This window comes from Callospermophilus lateralis, chromosome 11, assembly GCF_048772815.1.
Source record: "Callospermophilus lateralis isolate mCalLat2 chromosome 11, mCalLat2.hap1, whole genome shotgun sequence".
In the NCBI taxonomy this organism is placed as follows: Eukaryota; Metazoa; Chordata; class Mammalia; order Rodentia; family Sciuridae; genus Callospermophilus; species Callospermophilus lateralis.
Window position 1 is genome coordinate 49,333,181 of NC_135315.1, and position 13,552 is coordinate 49,346,732.

At 54.3% G+C, this 13,552-nt stretch overlaps 1 protein-coding gene across 4 annotated transcripts in view; it reads left to right on the forward strand.

Moving 5' to 3' along the window:
* The first annotated feature begins 665 nt into the window (after positions 1-665).
* The window catches only part of Atp2a3 (ATPase sarcoplasmic/endoplasmic reticulum Ca2+ transporting 3), a 32,930-nt gene continuing 20,043 nt past the window's right edge, over positions 666-13,552 (forward strand). For 3 of the 4 annotated variants that reach the window (XM_077110502.1, XM_077110503.1, XM_077110504.1), the window contains exons 1-7: positions 666-899; positions 10,644-10,661; positions 10,916-10,998; positions 12,434-12,538; positions 12,705-12,843; positions 13,140-13,220; positions 13,306-13,391. In XM_077110502.1, the coding sequence (XP_076966617.1) occupies positions 782-899; positions 10,644-10,661; positions 10,916-10,998; positions 12,434-12,538; positions 12,705-12,843; positions 13,140-13,220; positions 13,306-13,391 (630 nt within the window). In that variant the 5' untranslated portion in view covers positions 666-781. The remainder of the gene's footprint in view (positions 900-10,643; positions 10,662-10,915; positions 10,999-12,433; positions 12,539-12,704; positions 12,844-13,139; positions 13,221-13,305; positions 13,392-13,552) is intronic. The other variant, XM_077110505.1, reaches the window with a different exon arrangement.

A 13,552-nucleotide genomic window follows, 5' to 3' on the forward strand; every position in this document is an offset into this window, starting at 1 on the left:
AGAAGGGTGTGCTTGTGTCCCAGGTAACAAGCCTGGTTTTCTCTACCTTCTCCTCCACTGATTCATTGTTAGTCTTTCTGGTTGTATGATGAATAACCCGCTCATCGCTGCACATTAGGAGAATAATGAAAGCACAAACATCCTAAGAGGAAACCATCAGGTGGTTTCCTCTGGAGGAGCCCTGGCTTATTCAAGGCTTTTGGGTTCCCTCCAGATTCAGGGACACACTGTGCTGAATTGGAGTTGGGAAGTAGGACGCCCCTCTATGGACAGCTCCATTTTGCAACACATCCCCCCTCCACCCCAGGAGAACAGAAAGGAGGTGAATGTGGCAGCTCCTAGATCAGCACTGAGCATTCCCCCAGCTCTGCAGGGACAGGGATGGAGCCCCCACCGCCACACCACTCCCAGGTCACGCGCCCTCAGCTGCCCCTGGCTCCGCTGGGGCTCCCCCCGCCAGCGGCCTCAGTGCCCACTTCTGTAGAATGGGCAGGCGGCGGGGCTGGGCGCCCCGGGGCGCGGCAGGCGGGGCCCTGAGGCTTGGAGGGGGCCGGAAGGGGTGTGAGTGCGGGGGCGGGTCCCGCGCCGCCCCGCCCCGGGGAGGGAGCCCGGGGCGCAGCATCCTGGCGCGGGCCTTGGCCGCTGCTGCCACTGCCGTCGGGGAAGGTCCCAGCGCGGACATGGCCTCGCGCGGCGCCCGCCTGGGCTCAGGCCCCCAGCGACCGGTGCAGTAGCTCAGCGAAGAAGCGGCCTGGAGGGCGCAGACGGCCGGGCGGGCGGCATGGAGGAGGCGCACCTGCTCCCGGCCGCCGACGTGCTGCGCCACTTCTCGGTGACAGCCGAGGGCGGCTTGAGCCCGGCGCAGGTGACCGGCGCGCTGGAGCGCTACGGCCCCAATGGTGAGCGCGCGGGCCGGGCCGGGGAGCGGGGGCCGCGCGCGCCTCAGTCTCAGACCCCCTGCCCCGCGGCCAGGCGGTGCTCTCCCTCCAAGATCTAGGTCCCCGCGGGCGGGCAGGAAGTGAGGGCTCCGGAAACCTCCGCAGATGCTCTTGGGGCACCCGGCTGGGCTGCGCGGCCACCTTCGAGGGGGTGGGGGCGGGTTCCGGCTTGGGGGACCGACGCCTGCCACCCCCTCCGCGCTGGGTCCTTTCAGGCTTCTTGCTGCGGTGCGGTCCCATCCATTTCTACAAGCCTTAGCCAGCCTCATTCGCAGTCCAAGCTGGAACCCCGCACCGCGCTGCAACCCGCGGGTATCATGCAGGTGCAGCAGACACTGAGACCTGCTGGCCGGGAACCGGCCAAGCACTCTGAGGTCCAGCCTCCTAGCCGATCCAGGGGTCTCCCCTCAGGGCGCAATAAAACCCTCAAGTAGGTGCAGTTTGTAGGCTAGCGGCCGTGGTGCCCCCGCCCCCACCTCCACCCCCAGGTCTTCCTCTTTCTGCAACCCCAAGCGGATGTAGCTGGCAGGAGTCGTTGGGGGCTTTGAACTACTGGGGCCATAGACCCATCTTCCTGGGCTGGCCAACTGGAGGTCCCAGAGAGTTGCCAGAGGCTGGGTGACCTGGAGTGGTGCCTGCCCATTTTGGGCACCAAGGGAGCCTTCCTGCTTTTGCAGTTTGCATGGGAGAGAAATGGGTTCTTCCTCATCGCCTTCAAAGGAGTGGGGGATTCTTCTTTTTTTGCTAAGGCAATGGGCAAATGCCTCCTGGTACTATCCAAATGAGGCCCAGCACATTTGGAGGCTCCTGAGGTGGAAGACTTAGAGGTCTCTTGACTGCATCCCTTCCAGGCAGGACCTGCTACCCTCCCAGTACCTGGTAGAGTGTGAGGGGACCAGAAAGAAAAGTTGCTTCCATCCCCAACGTATTGCCTGAGCCTGTGTAGTTTTGGGATTTGGGGTCTCATCCTTTGGGGTTCCCATTCAATTGGAGGGGAGGGTGCTCTGGACTGTGTCCCTGTGCTTAGGGCTGGCTTGGAAATTACACATTGCTGTCAGAAAGGTTGCTTCGGTTCTGTATTGGTTTATGAAAACCACCTCTTATATAAATATTATCTTTCTGGAGCAGAAATCCTTTTTCAAAAAAATTAGTTGCTATATTTAGTTGAGCTGTGGGAGGAACTGGGGAGATAAATATTATTTAATATCCCCCATTAATGACTTGGCAGGGAGGGTGTCCTTCGCTACAGGAGAACAGGGTAGCAGGAACTGCCCCCTGGCTCTGGGGTAGGGTGGGAGTCCCTGTAGGCAGGTCTGGGCTCCCACAGCCTTTTTGGTATCGCTGTGGTCCAGCTTGGGAATCTTGATTCCCAAGGGAAGCTGGAGATCCAGCCCTCCCTTCCATCTCCAGAATCTCACACATTCTGCCCTTGCATGACCCTGGCCAAGGTTCCAGTGCTTTCTGGCTCTCTTGTCTTCAGGGGTCCAGCAGAGGAGGAACTGACGGTGCAGTCCCTAGTCTCCTGCCCCTGTGTAGTTTTGTCTGGGTGAGGGGATCCTGGAGTGCTCTGGCCCCTCACTGTCTGTGTGAGGTGATGGGCGTGGTGTATAGATCCACAGGTAGGCAGGTGTGTGTTGATATGGTAGGAAAATGGGGACATTGCTAGGTTCCCCTGGTTCCTCTGTACTTTGCTAGTATTAGTAATAAAAGCTGATGCTCACTGAGCACTTACTATGTGCTAGGCACTGTTCTCAGCACTTTTTCATCTATCATTTCATTTCTTTCTCCAAACAATTCAGATGTAGGAGCTATTGTCATCTTTATTTTAGAAAGGAGGTAACTGAGGCACCAGAAATTTAAACAACTTGGCAAGATCACACAGGTTTGTAGTGGACTTAGCACAGATGCCTACTCCTCTCTGGGCCTCCGTTTACCTATGTGTAAAAGATCACAGGTTCTGCAGGCTCGGAGACCCTGGTGTGGCAGCATCTATACCAGTTTTGTCCTCAGACCCTGAGAGGCCTCAGAGGGCTCTTCCCTCACATCTCTGGTGCTTCTTCCTCAGGAAGCATTCCAGGCCTCTGGAAGTTGTCCGGTGAGCAGAGGGAAGCCAGCTGCCCCTTACTGCCCCGTGCTCCACGGCCTGTGGATGAGGCTTATATGTCCTCTAGGTGCTATCTGCACAGCTTTTGGGAAGGGACTGATGGGGTTCTGCATCCTGGCTCTGCCCCTTCATAGCTGTGTGACCCCAGACAAGCCCCTGGGCCTTTCTATGCCTTGGTTTCCTCATTGTCAATGAGGCCGCAATAAAATCATCTCTTAGAGTTGTTTGTGCGTGTTTAGTGAGATCACTTATACTAAGTCATCTGCCTCTGTAGCGGAGGAGGTGGGGCTGGGCTCCTGGCCAGGAGGTGGTTGGTAGGGTACAGGGCCTGTGGGTGGAGGGAACACCCCAGGGACTAGTGTTCCTCCCACCCCAGGCGTCTGTGCACCTGCAAGGTCGTTAGCACTGGAAACCACAAGGAAGTCATTTGTTTAAGTCTTAAAGTTTGCAAATTCTGCCAGGGGCTGGGGGAATGGAGCCTGGGGATCCCACCCTCCTACCTCTCCCTTCTCCTCCCTCCTGAGGACAGAAGCCTCAGAACAGGGGGTGGGAGCCTCAGAGGCACAGTCAGTGTGTGTGCCAGCCGGAGTCCCCTGTGCATACAAAACACCATCTGTCCCAACCTCACAGGAGCTGGTGAGGCCCCAGCAGGGTTTATCTTTTTTGCAGTACTGGGATTGAACCCAGATGTTTTCTACCTCTGAGATACATCCCTAGCCCTCTTTAATTTTATTTATTTATTTATTTTTTAAATTTTGAGACTGGGTCTAACTGAGTTGCTAAGGCCGGCCTTGAGTTTGTGATCCTCCTGTCTCAGCCTCCCAAGTAGCTGGGATTACAAGTCTAATATATACCCGACATAAAATTTTTTTTTAATTAAAATTTGCATACAGTGGGCTGGGGATATAGCTTAGTTGGTAGAGTGCTTGCCTTGCATGCACAAGGCCCTGGGTTCAATCCCCAGCAAAAAAAAAAAAAAAATTGCATACATTATAACCTTCAAAGGGTACAAAAGGTATATAGTAAAGACTTCTGACTCTGTCCCTAACCACCTATCCCAGTGTTCCCAATTCCTGTGTCTCCTTCCCAAAATATTCTGTGCATATATGCATGCACATCTAGGATCTTTTTAAAAATTTCCTGGCTGTGCTGGGGATTGGACCCAGGGCTTGGCATGTGCTAGGTGAGCCCCTTACTAAGTACACTAAGTACACCCCATCCCTGGGATTTTTTTTTTTTTTTTTTTTTTGCATGAAAGGGAGTGAGTTCTATGTGCCGTTTCTACCCTGCTTTCCACTTGACCAGCACTCTTGGAGGTGGTTCATAAGGGAGCTTTCCTGGGTTCCCAGTGGCTGCGCTGGGTTCCATTGTGAGCCTGTTCCAGCGTTTCTTCATCCCACTTCTGAGAGCCGCTTGTGGTAGTCACAGCCTCTGCTATTACATGCAAAAGATAAAGAATATCCTTGTCCCTCTATCACTTGTGAATAGCCCTGAAGGATAAATTCCTAGAAGTGGAACTGCTGTGTGCACAGTCTGACAGCTGTTGCTACTTTACTGTCCCGAAGGTTGAACCAACCGACCTGCCCATCTGCCACCTGGCCAAAGTGTATAAGGCACTTGTGTAAGTGTGTAACTTGATCTGTGCCAGTCATAGAAAAGTGTCCCCTTGTGGGTTCTGTACTTGGCATTTTTCTGTTTACAAGTCAGGCTGGGTATCTTTTTGTACCTTCAGGAGTCATTCGATTTCCTTATGTCCGTGAATGGGCTGCTCACATCCTTTGCTAGACTGGGGCCAAGGTCAGAGACTGGACTGGGTTGGGCACGTCTGCCACACAATCTTGCTCCTAAAGGCCCTGGAAAGCCCAGGGATCTAAGGGTCAGATTAGATCCCAAGAGGTCTTTGGGGGTGGCCCCTGTTCAGGGGAACTTATGAAGAGAGAGCGCCTGGCCTAGACCCTGCCTCCCTGGTCTGCACACTGCCTGTCTGTGCAAAGGGTACAAGGTCCCCAGGGCTGCCGCAGAGTGGGAGCGGTGGCCCAGATTTGGAATCCTTCCAGTGGTGTTTTGGCTATGGCCTTATTTCCTGCCATTATCCCAGGCCTCAGTTGGAAACCCATATGCATGACCCCTGGAAACCAGGCCACCAGGAGTGGGGTAAGTGGGACAAGAAGGTGACTACAGTGGCCTTACTTGCTGAGTGGCCCCAGGCAGACTTGCCCTTCCTTTGGTCTCAAGATCCTCTAAGGGCCTTGAAGGATCTAACACTGATTCCCAGTGGGAGAAAGTGTGATTCGGCCGCAGGCCAACTGGAAACTCAAGGATTTTCAGGCTTCGCCCTAGTTTTCACACCTACTGGCCCTTGCTGGGCAGCCTTCGTCCCCCATGAGCAATATCAGGCCTTGCCCCACACTGCCACAAGACATATAGGTGTTGAGCAAACCCTTAGCATCTAGCGCCAGGTCAGCCAGGTAGGCCGAGAGCCTCTCTGCAGAGCAGGAGCCACTTTCTAAGGCCCCTCAGTGTCCTCTGAGGAGCAGGGCCAGCTTGTCCACTGTAGGTGGACCCTGGAGACAAGGTCAGGGCCAGGTGGGCTGGGCGGGCTCTGACCAGCCAAGGCCTCTCCCTACCTCTGCAAGTGATGATTTGATTGCTTTGTAAATTTACCTTGGAGGAAGCCCTGGGTGAGTGCTCTTCTCTCCCGCTGCCACTGACATTTAGAAGCTGAAATTCCAGTTTCCAGTGTTGTGAGAAGGAAGGAGTTGGGGGATTAGGGAGCAGGTGGTGTGTGGAGCCTGGGGGCAGCCCTGGCTGTACAGCTTCTCCCTGGCTGCAGGCTGTGGGCCCAAGCCCTGTTCTGAACCATGGAACAACTGAATAAACAAAGGCCGGGAGGACTTGGTAGGGACCAGGAATACTCAGCCTCTTCCTGCCTCGGAGGTGCTCCAGTCTGGGGGGTGGTGAATACTGATGACTGGGCCTGGAAGGCAGGGCCATCAGGTGGGCGAGGAAGGCTTCCTGAAAGGGTTCAGATGAGATAGAGAAGGGTTTTCTGCACAGAAGGTAAGATGCAAGCAAAATATTGGTGGAGGAAAACAGGGAGGTGGTAGCAATCCTGAGGCTTGATGGGTTGCAGAGGGTCCTGCATCTGAAATGTGGACATAATTCTAGAAGGGCAGGTTGGGGGTAGCTCCAAGGTCTGAAAGACCATTCCAAGGTCAATTATTATTATTCTGTAGGCTGTGGACAGCCACTGAAGGTCTATGACAGGGCAGAGGCTGGGTCACTCATTCTTCATTTTGTTCTGAGTAACTACTATGTGACAGGCACCGTTCTGCTACACTAAACACAGTCCCACTATCATGGAGCTTATGGTCTAATAACCTTTGTGCCAATGACTGTCACTGTGGGCTATACATCCCGGGCACTTTGTGCATGTCATGCAAGCTTCACATAACCTTATAAGGTATCACTGCTACTAGCTGCTGTGTGCTGACGGGAAAAGAGACAGAGCTTTCATGGCCTGCCTGTTGCTATGACAGTACTAAGAGACAGAGCAGGACTTGAACTCAAGCCCTTTGGACCATATTCTTTGCTTTAAACCCTGGAGTTTCTTGGATCACTGCCCCACTAGCCCGCCCTAAGTCCACAGTCTCGTTCTCAGGCTCCTTGGCCCCGCAGGGGCATCAGCGGACACCAGATCTCTCAGTCTGGCAACAGTGATCCAGAGCAGGGGTAGGTTGGGAGAGGCCCAGATGAGAATAGTAGGGGTCGTGTGCCCCTTGTCAGCCAGATGGGGATGCAGGAGGAGCAGTACCCCCTTACTGCTTTGCCTTGAGCTGCCCAACCAATAGCACAGAGGTGAGCAGGGTAGGGCAATCCCCCACTTAGCAAATGCAGCATCTGGCTCAATGGGAACTGGCTCAGCCCCACACCATGCAACTGCGGGTGGCATGGGGGACCCAGCATCTTCCTGGGATGCCTGTGGTGGGGGCATGGGGCTCTCCCAGCCATGGTTTCCTTCTGTGGCTCTGGGACTTGTTCATGTGAGGGGAAAATTGTATCTTTGGATCTTGGTGGAACTGACACTTGAAGCAGACTGGGCCTGGGCTGGCAGGGCCTCGTGGCCCCCATATACCTCTTGTGAGAAGAGCAGATCCTTTTGGACAATGATTTTGGTTGGTGGCTCTGGGGCTGCTACAGAGGGATGGGCTGGTGATGGGATGACGGCATCCAGTCCAACTATCAGGACACTATTTAGGATATCAAATTTTGTTAGGTGATGGCTGGGTGATAAAGGGACCAGAGGAGGGAAGGCAGGGCAGCCTAGGTGTTAGCACAGGAGGCCCAGAGCAGAACTGCCTGGGCTCACTACCTCTCTCTACGCTTCCTGGCTGCATAACAGTTAAGTAGTCACTCAGCCTCTCTCTGCTTTGGTTTTGTACTCTGTAAAATGGGAACAAAAACAGCATCCTCCTTCTCAGGTTGCTTGAGAATCATAAGGAAATAACATGCCCAAGGGGTTAACACAGTTTCAAGACCCACTGCTTCTGGGTTGCCTGCTGAACACCTCTTGGCTTGGCCCCCAGTTATCATCCCATGTATCCCCTGGATGTGAGGTAGGTAAGATCTGGTACACTGCTTGGTAAATGGTAGGAGCTCGGTGAATGTGGCTCCTGATGGTGATGATGATGATTGTCACAGCAACCCTTCAAGGTGGGTGTGGGTACCCATCCTCCCAGTAAGGTGCAGGGCCCCACAGGGAGTCAGCTGCTTCTGCAGGACTGGAACCACTCATGCCACGTGCAGGGATGGGCAGGCTGGCTGAGCCTCCCCAGGTGTGGGTGGAAGGGGAGCCTGGTGGTAAAAGCCAGGTCTGAGCCAAGGTAGGTTATTGCAGTAACAACCCCAAGATCTCAATGGCTGGCTGGGCTCCATGGTGAGCACCTGCAGTCTAAGCTACTCCAGGAGGCTGAGGCAGGAGGCTTTCTTGAACCCAGAAGTTTGAGACGAGTCTGGACAGCATAGCAAGATCCCATCTCTCGTCCTTTTTTTTCCCCCAAAGTCACAATCCTCTTGCCTCAGCCTCCAGAGTAGTTGGACTTATAGGCATGCACTACCACACCCCAGCAAGATCTCATCTCTTAAAATATCAAAAAACCCCTCAATGGTTCATTTCTCACTCTTGCTGATTGCCAGTGGCAGGTTGGTCATCTGAAACTCTGCTTCCTGGCTCTGTGATGAAGATGACCAAGCAGACACCCCTGCACAGGTTGTTGCTGCTGTAGCAGAGGGTCACAGAGCTCCAGACCTGCACTGTCCAGTGCAGCAGCCACCAGCCTTATGTGGCTACTTAAATGAACAAAGCAAATTTTAAAGCATAGTTCCTCAGTTACACCAGCCACAGTTCAATTGCTCAATAGCTACATGGTAGCTGGTGGCTACTGAACTGGACAGGACAGGCAGAGAGAATTTTTGTCATCACAGAACATTCTACTGGATGGTGACCTTCTATAAAGTCTTGCACCCAAAATACAATGCTCCAGCCTGGAACTAAAACATACTCTTATTTTGCGAACTCACACAGGAGCCAAGAGGTACAAACTTACTATGTGGCCGCAAGGTTGGAAGAACCAGAAATATTTGGGGAACACCATCATGATCTCCAAAGAGTGGATTCTGGGTCATTGTGGGTCAGGGAGCAGGAGAGAAGATTCAGGTGGACAGGTAGAGATCACTTGGGACAGGCAGAGGCATCTTGGAGGGACGAGAGTTGGTATGTGTGACTGTGACATACATTCTAACCTCATGTCTTGCCCCACCCAGGGTAGATGCACTAAAGAGCATGGCAGCCTGGGAGCTTCATACCTCATAGGGAGGAGTTAGGGAAACCGTAGGAGGGATTCAAGGGAAACTGTCAGATGGACTCTCCCCTTGGTCAAAATCCCTAAAAAGGTGAGGGTTTGGGAGTCTCCTCAGTAGAGCATGTCAAAACCTGGCTGATATGTGCCAAAAGGTTGGCAGACTTCTGTTGTGAGACTGGGGCATGGCTGAGATGACCTCTAAAGAACCCTACTGCGTCGGAGAATTGGCCCAGAAACCAAGCCTGGCCCTCCTCCCGCCTTTCCTGTTCGCTTCAGTTAAATAGATCAGAAGGAAAATGTCTGTTTGATTTTAATCTCAACGCAGGACACTGGAGATTACATTTTCCACGGAAAATGTCAGCCGTTGCCTAAAATAGGACTTTAGAGAAAATGCTAGAAAGTGTATTTTTAGGTTATAAGTTTCCCTCCTGGATTCCTGCGGTCCAGTAGGCTGCTTAATACTCTCTATGGTGCAGCTGCCAGGTGCAGACCCCAAACCTTCCAAACAGGTGGTCTGGAGCAAGGATTCCCATAGGAAAAAATGCTTATAGGCCAAGAACAGGTGGACAGATGCAGGATCCGTCCCATGTGGGACAGGGGCCAGCCAGGGGAAGAGGGCCAGCCAGGAGCCTCAGATCGGCACCACTAACAAGCTCCAGGGTGCTGCTGGCTCTGAGTGGCGAAGGTCACAAGACGGTAGAGATGGGTTAGGCTGCAGCCTGGGAGGAGCGTCAATGGCTTCAGCAGGGACAGGAACTTGGCCCAGGGTCGGGGAGCCCATCAAGAGTCCAGCTCTTGCCCCCCCGCACGGCCCCACACAGCCACTCCCTGTGAGACCTGGCTTCAGCCTTGTCCAAACTCGGACCCTCGATTGTGGTGTGTGTGAAGTAGATCTGGAGCTCCCGCCCTGCCTCCCTTTAGGCTCTTGGGAAGATTCAGGCTTGGGTACGAGTGGCAGCTGGCTATGGCTGGTACAAAGTGTGTTTGAGGAAATGTGGAAGATTAAAAAAAAAAAAAATTGGCAGGTAAAGTGAGGCAGGTGCTTGTGGTGTTTGGAAACAGCATTCTTCAAGATGGCGTGTGGGACTGGGCACGTGGGGCAGGGCTGAGGGTCCTCCCTGAGCAGGTCTGGAGTAGAGGCCTAGGAAGGAGTCAGGGAAGGGTCCTCACTGTCTGGGCCATTGGCGGCTGGAGGGTTGGTCCAGGGGAGCCTGGCTGGTGTGGGGCTCCACGGGCTGGCTCTGCTGCTCACCTTGATCAGGTGGTTCTGGAAGATCAAGTGGGTCAGAACATGAGGGAGAGGAAGCTGAGCAGTGTTCAGAAGGGGCTCCCTTGGCATGGGGTTGAGTGACATTGACTAGGACTGGGCAGCCAATCAGGGGAAGAGCAACCCAGGGGACCATGAGAACTGACAATTCTCTGTGTGACCTCGGGGTTCCTTGTGTCCTCCAGGCCTCAGTTTCCCCTCTGTGAATGGGGGGAGGCCAGAAGGGCCCCTCCTGGCTCTGGTCTTATGCTAAGGTGAGCCAAGCCACAATAGAGCTCACTTAATGTGAGTTGGGCGGGGTTGGAAGGACTTGGGCTCAAGCCATGCTTTCACAGAGTGCTGTGCACACATGTCCAGGCCAGTGTGGCCTGGGCAGCACAGTGGGGAGGGGCTGCCAGACTCCTCAAGACCCCACTGCATAACCCCCTCCTCTCTTGTCTCCTCATGCTCCTGTGGCTACCTGGATTCTGCAGAGCTCCCCACCGAGGAAGGTGAGGCCGGACCTGGGGCATGCTGCCAGGCGGGGGCAGGACATCCTTGGACAGTTCTTTGAGGTTGTGATTTTCCTCTCCCCCAAGAATGAGGCCCTGCTGAGTCCCCAGCATTGCCCAAGCCTCTAGGGGCCTTGGACTCTCCATCTTTGAACTGCAAGGAGAATCGGGGATAGGGGGTCCCTGAAGCCAGCCCTGAATGGGGAGGGCAGTGGGTCAGAGACCCAGACCTCATGCCGCTCTCCTGTTTCCAGGGAAGTCCCTGTGGGAACTGGTGTTGGAGCAGTTCGAGGACCTCCTGGTGCGCATCCTGCTGCTGGCAGCCCTGGTCTCCTTTGTAAGTAAGCCCCGCCTGCCTTCCCACAGTGTTGAATAGCCCAGGAGGGTGAGCTCGTCCCTGCGGTGCTCAGAAGCTCAGGCTGCAGGCCACAGAGCCACTGTCCTCTCAGCCATGGGCACTCCTAATCTGCTCTCTGCCCCCCACCCCCATGTCCCTTTTCTGCTTTGGTCGGACTTCAACTTCTGTTGCCTGAGCCTTTGGACCCTCAGCACTGGGCCCCTGGCTCCTATCTGCCCTGCCCCCATCCATCTTATGCCCTGCTGTCAGAGTGAGCGGTCAAAATCACAAGCTGAACTTACCCCTCCCTCAGCCTGGGGTTCCTCAACCTCAGCACTGTTCACATTGGGACCAAATAATTCCTGGTGAGGGTGGAGGGATGTCCTGTGCATTGTAGGCTGTTTGGTAGCATCCCTGGCCTCTGCCCATCCGATGTTAGTAACAATCAAAAATGTCTTCAGATGTTGCTAGATGTCTCCTGGTTGAATGCTGCAGCTCCTTCTAGCACTCTTCAGGCAGATGCTGGCTTTAACCTCCTGCAACCTCCTCCTGGCTGCTGCTTCTCTTTGCATTTCCCTCATTCCTGCTGCCCACACCCCCTTCTAAACGTAGGGCAAGGCCCAGGGTGGACATGTGCTAAGGGACAGTGGTCATTGTTTTTGGCTGAATAGCAGGGACTCGGGGCTGGAAAGTAGCCCCCTGAGGGTGAACATATGGTTCCTGTTCCCAACAGGGCTTGGTGGGGGGGACCTCATCTTGGTGACCTGGAGTGTGGAACAGCAGGGGCACTGGCTGGGACCAGCTCTTCCCCTCTAGTTGTGCCTGGTCCTTGTGGAATATGGGGACTCTTAGAAAAAAAAAATCTGCACATGGCAGAGCCCCAAGCCTGCTTGCACCCCTCTACAGCACAGATGGCCACACTGAGGTCCAAGTACTTGCTTAGGCCAAGAGGTGGACATGGGACTTGACTGGAGTCTCTGTTCGAGTCCTAGGCTCCAGGGCTGGAAGGATACTCCTCTGGCCAGAGACCTTGAATGGGAGCATGCATCAGAATCACTTGGGCTTTTCAAACAGATTCCTGGACCCGCCCCTGAGCTGTGACTCGGGAGGTCTAGGATAGGCCTGAGCACTGTGTTTCTAACAAGTCCCCCGGGGCTGTGATGAGAAGCGCTGCTCTAGGCAGACAGAAGTCTCTGGCTTACCCCCACACCCCTTGAAGGTGGTCCTGGACGGGTGGGAGTTGTGGTGGTCATATCTATAGGATGGGTGTCCTCTACCAAGGCCTTCTCAGAGGGCAGCCCCTCTGCAAGCCCAAGACTCCCTGGGGGTATCTTCCCCCAAGCAGGGAAAGCAGACAGAAGACCTAGGGTACAAAGGACAAGGAGAACAGCTAGCACCCCCAGCATGACCTGGCTCACCAGCTCTGACCCCGCAGGTCCTGGCTTGGTTCGAGGAGGGCGAGGAGACCACAACAGCCTTCGTGGAGCCCCTGGTCATCATGCTGATCCTTGTGGCCAACGCGATTGTGGGCGTGTGGCAGGTGAGAGGCACAGAGGTGGGACTAGGCACAGGGCTCTCCTGGCTGCAAGTTGGGACCTGTACCTGTAGGTCCTCCTACTAGCTCAATTCCAGGTCCCAAGGGCGTCACTCTGAGGGGAGGCCTGCTGGGGGTTCCAGGACAGACCACCTGCCCGTCTATTATACAGGAACGCAATGCTGAGAGTGCCATCGAGGCCTTAAAGGAATATGAGCCTGAGATGGGCAAAGTGATCCGCTCAGACCGCAGAGGTGTGCAGAGGATCCGCGCCCGGGACATAGTCCCTGGAGACATTGTGGAAGTGGCAGGTATGCTGGGGCCTCCTCCTGCCTGTACATAACACCAGGGAGCCCTGGCCCTCTCTGTGCCTCCATCTTTTCAGTTATTTATGTCGATGGGGTGTCTGTCACATCCCTCCAAAGATACTTGGCTGAAGCCTTGTTAAGCAGATTGGGTAGCTGCAACCAGACGGGCAGGGATCTTCTTGAGGGATCACAACTTGGGCTCCTGACTCAGCCCTGGTCTTGGTTCCTTGGAGCCTTCTTGACTTTCCTGGGGGCTAGGGCTCAACACCACCCTCAGGCAAACCATTCTTCCTGCGTAGTGGGAGACAAAGTGCCTGCTGACCTCCGCCTCATCGAGATCAAGTCCACCACACTGCGAGTGGACCAGTCCATCCTGACGGGTGAGGCCCAGGGGCTGGGGTTGGGGCAGGGCAAGGGGACAAGCATGTCTCTGAGTGGGGCTTCTCATACTAATTCTACAACCAGGTGAATCCGTGTCCGTGACCAAGCACACAGATGCCATCCCAGACCCTAGAGCTGTGAACCAGGACAAGAAGAATATGCTGTTTTCTGTAAGTTCCTAGGATGCTCAGGGCTTTTGCCTGGATAATGATAATAAAAACAGTCACATTAATGTTAATCAAAGTTCTATTGGAAAGAACCTTCTCAGTTATCAGCAAAGCATGCAAATTTATAACAATAATAGTAGCTTGTGTTTACTGAGGCCTGTGTG